The sequence below is a fragment of the Cyprinodon variegatus genome, unplaced genomic scaffold, assembly GCF_000732505.1.
Source record: "Cyprinodon variegatus isolate N-32 unplaced genomic scaffold, C_variegatus-1.0 Scaffold3051, whole genome shotgun sequence".
NCBI classification, from domain to species: Eukaryota; Metazoa; Chordata; class Actinopteri; order Cyprinodontiformes; family Cyprinodontidae; genus Cyprinodon; species Cyprinodon variegatus.
Window position 1 is genome coordinate 4207 of NW_015153504.1, and position 1350 is coordinate 5556.

The following is a 1350-nucleotide window of genomic DNA, read 5'->3' on the forward strand; positions in this document are numbered from 1 at the left end:
GGTATCTAAGCAGATGTATTTTGTGTTTGTTTGTTTAGTTTTCACGGTGTAAACTGATTATGAATCAATTAAATGGAAAACAACTCCACCCGTCGAGGCTCTCCGTTTCTTCTTTGGTCTGAGGGACTGCTACAATCCCCATAATAAGAGGCACACCAAATAACTCCTACAAAAGTACAGGCTAACAAAAGAAGCCCAACGACCCGCATTCCAAAGGGTGAAACTGTTCGTCTGTTCCAATTCGCATGCTTTCTAAACAAAAACAAGGCTTTGTTTCGTTCCACTCTATAAAGCTTTGAACTCAACACTATTCTAACGGATGGGAAGCTAACCGTCTTCAAACTTGGAAACAAAGTCCAACGGATTTTTGTTTTTTCTTTTTTTTTTTAAATGACTATGATATGGATGACAGAGAATCTTTACCAGCATATTCTTTCCCACAGCCTTTGCTAACAAATAGATGCATATATTTAAACATCCATGGTCTTTAAATAAAAGGAATAGTGAATAAAATTATTTCAGGTTTGAGATCTGAGTAAATCTTTTCCATTGTCATTACTTACCTACTTTTATCGATAATCATTCTGCATAAAATTGATATTTACAAGCACTAATATCTACAGAAATTAATTATTTAACAAGTCTTTATTAAAATAGTTATTCATGATTTCACTGAAGACTGCTAGATGATTTGATGAGACTCATCATTTTATCTTTATCTCATAAAACACAAAATCTAGTTCTGAAAAGATTCTGAATTCTATATTTATCATCTTTAATGTTAGTATATTGATGTGTATAATTAACCACAAAAAACTTTAACGTTTTGAATATTCTACTTCAGAGTATTTCTGCTGCCACCATCTGTGTTAGAGGGAAAAATGGTAGGGGTGACCAATGATTGGCTAAGGGCCCTGGCCCCCCATCTATCTCTGCGCCTGGGTGGGTAACTCACTCTCTGCGGGTCTTTTCCACTTCCTGTTTAGACGGCAGATTACGGCCATCAAACACCAGAATGGGTTTGACTGAGAAGTTTAACATCATGTCCACAAACTTCATGCAGTACCAGACGTACCTGGAAGGACAAAGATAGAAAAGTGAGGAAGATTTCTTCTCCGTTTTGACATGAAAATGTCGGAGCTCCTTACTGGTCGGTTGGTTCCCCTTTAGCCAGCTTCTCGGCGCAGGAAAAGGCTCCTTTATGCAGCCAGCAGTAGGTGTCCACAGCCACAGTCTGCCCTTTATATTTCCTGATGCTCACCGGCTCTGCTGCATCTTTGATGAACTGCAGCAGTCCTGAGATCCCCATGGTCAGATCCAGCAGCCTGGAGAGGAGAGACCGGAAGTCAT

General features: G+C 39.1%; 1 protein-coding gene across 1 annotated transcript; it reads right to left on the bottom strand.

The window, feature by feature from the left end:
* Positions 1-940: 940 nt before the first annotated feature.
* On the bottom strand, positions 941-1321 carry LOC107081139 (exonuclease 1-like). Its single transcript, XM_015369344.1, has 2 exons — positions 1149-1321; positions 941-1075 (listed from the first exon to the last, which is right to left on the bottom strand). Exons 1-2 carry the CDS (start codon positions 1307-1309, stop codon positions 952-954), a joined length of 285 nt encoding a protein of 94 aa, XP_015224830.1. The 5' UTR covers positions 1310-1321; the 3' UTR covers positions 941-951.
* Between the last annotated feature and the right edge of the window lie 29 nt (positions 1322-1350).

Coding starts and splice junctions, on each gene's coding strand:
- LOC107081139 (XM_015369344.1), bottom strand. CDS start 1,309: ATGGGGATCTCAGGACTGCTGCAGTTCATCAAAGATGCAGCAGAGCCG. Junction 1,076..1,148: donor AAAGGGGAACCAACCGACCA/GTAAGGAGCTCC, acceptor TTGTCCTTCCAG/GTACGTCTGGTACTGCATGA.